We start from the raw sequence: 1,431 nt of genomic DNA on the forward strand, positions 1-1,431 counted from the left end.
GTGCATTATTGCCATTGAATTCTCCTTTTCCATTGATAAGGATAGACTTTTGATCATTACCAGCGCCTTGTAGATTAGCTTTAAACCGAGCGACAGGGTCGTACAAGTGGTTCCATTCCTGTAATTGCATAATGTGTTGTCTTTCTGTAGGAATATCATCGTCTCTTCTGAGAACTATAAAGGCCCCGTACAACCCTATTTCTCTCTGTATACCTACGTGGGAATGGTACCAGTAAGTACCGGCGTAGCGAGGCTGGAATGTGTATATAAAATGTTGTCCTGGTAAGATTGGACACTGTGTAACGAACGCCACTCCGTCCATTGCAGGCCATCCAAACTGGTCAATACCGTGCCAGTGTAGCGTAATAGCCTCGTTCATCAGCTTGTTTGTGACATTTATAGTAATTTTCTGATTCTGATAAACGACAATATTGGGTCCTGGCATTTTACCATTAGCAGTCAGTAAGTTTGTAGTTGTCAAGTTCCATCCGTCTGCCGTATTCACATTTTCTATCGGTACTTCCTCGTCACCATCAACAGTGAACAGAGAACGGTCTTTGGCGTAGACTGGTCCCTTTAAGGGGTCAATCATTGTAAAGGCGTAGTCGATATCCAGGCTACCAACACAATCGTTCTCGTCCTTTACACAGTTAAACCCAAACGCTGAATCGAATATGACGAGGGCAAGGAATAGAAGAACATTTGCCTAAAATAAGATAGAGTAATCTTTTAAAAAATGACTGAGCATAAAAGTTACACAGAATTAATACCATACACATTTTAATTGTACTTCCTAAGATCAATGTTTTCTTGAGGCTATGTTCAAGACAATGTCAGAATATTATAAATTTATTAAATAGGTTTAAGAAATATGGACGCTAACTCTCGATTCCCGCCTACATTTTGGAACCTTTTAAATCAATATAAATGGCAATTTGGCCAAAAAATCTTTGGTTAATATAAAGAACAGTTCAATGGAAATTGATGAATTGTCTTAATACCAGCGCTCTATAGTAAATTATACATAATTCCAGCTCTTGAAAAAAGTGGGGTAGACGATATTTACCATTTAAATCGGATTTTCATGCATCACCATATTTTGAAATAGTCTTGGATATGATTAAATTGTTCCTTATATCTTTTGATATGTTTTAGTCAAATAAATAAAACATTAATATATTAATAAAATATAATGTTTCAGTTGTCAATCGCTTTGAAATTTGTGGAATTATAACCATTTTGTCGTTTTTTGTCGAAAAACATATGCCACCCCCCCCCCCCCCCCCCCCCGTGACACACAAAAAGCTTTGGTATGAATTTGTAAAATAACAGTCCATATTACCTGTAAAAAGGAATTTTTGTGCCCACGGGGGGGGGGGGAGATGTTTTAAAAATATATTCCGTTTTCCGTTGATTTCTATAGTGAAAAAC

General features: G+C 37.2%; 1 protein-coding gene across 1 annotated transcript; it reads right to left on the minus strand.

Moving 5' to 3' along the window:
• Positions 1 to 4: 4 nt before the first annotated feature.
• LOC134272777 (uncharacterized) lies at positions 5 to 706 on the minus strand (the record flags this gene model as incomplete). Its single annotated transcript, XM_062754955.1, has 1 exon — positions 5 to 706. A coding segment is annotated over one exon (702 nt), but the record flags the coding sequence as incomplete, so codon positions are not given.
• Positions 707 to 1,431: the final 725 nt, after the last annotated feature.

This window comes from Saccostrea cucullata, unplaced genomic scaffold, assembly GCF_032062105.1.
Source record: "Saccostrea cucullata isolate Sc308-1 unplaced genomic scaffold, CSIRO_AGI_Scuc_v1 ctg7892, whole genome shotgun sequence".
Lineage (NCBI taxonomy): Eukaryota > Metazoa > Mollusca > Bivalvia > Ostreida > Ostreidae > Saccostrea > Saccostrea cuccullata.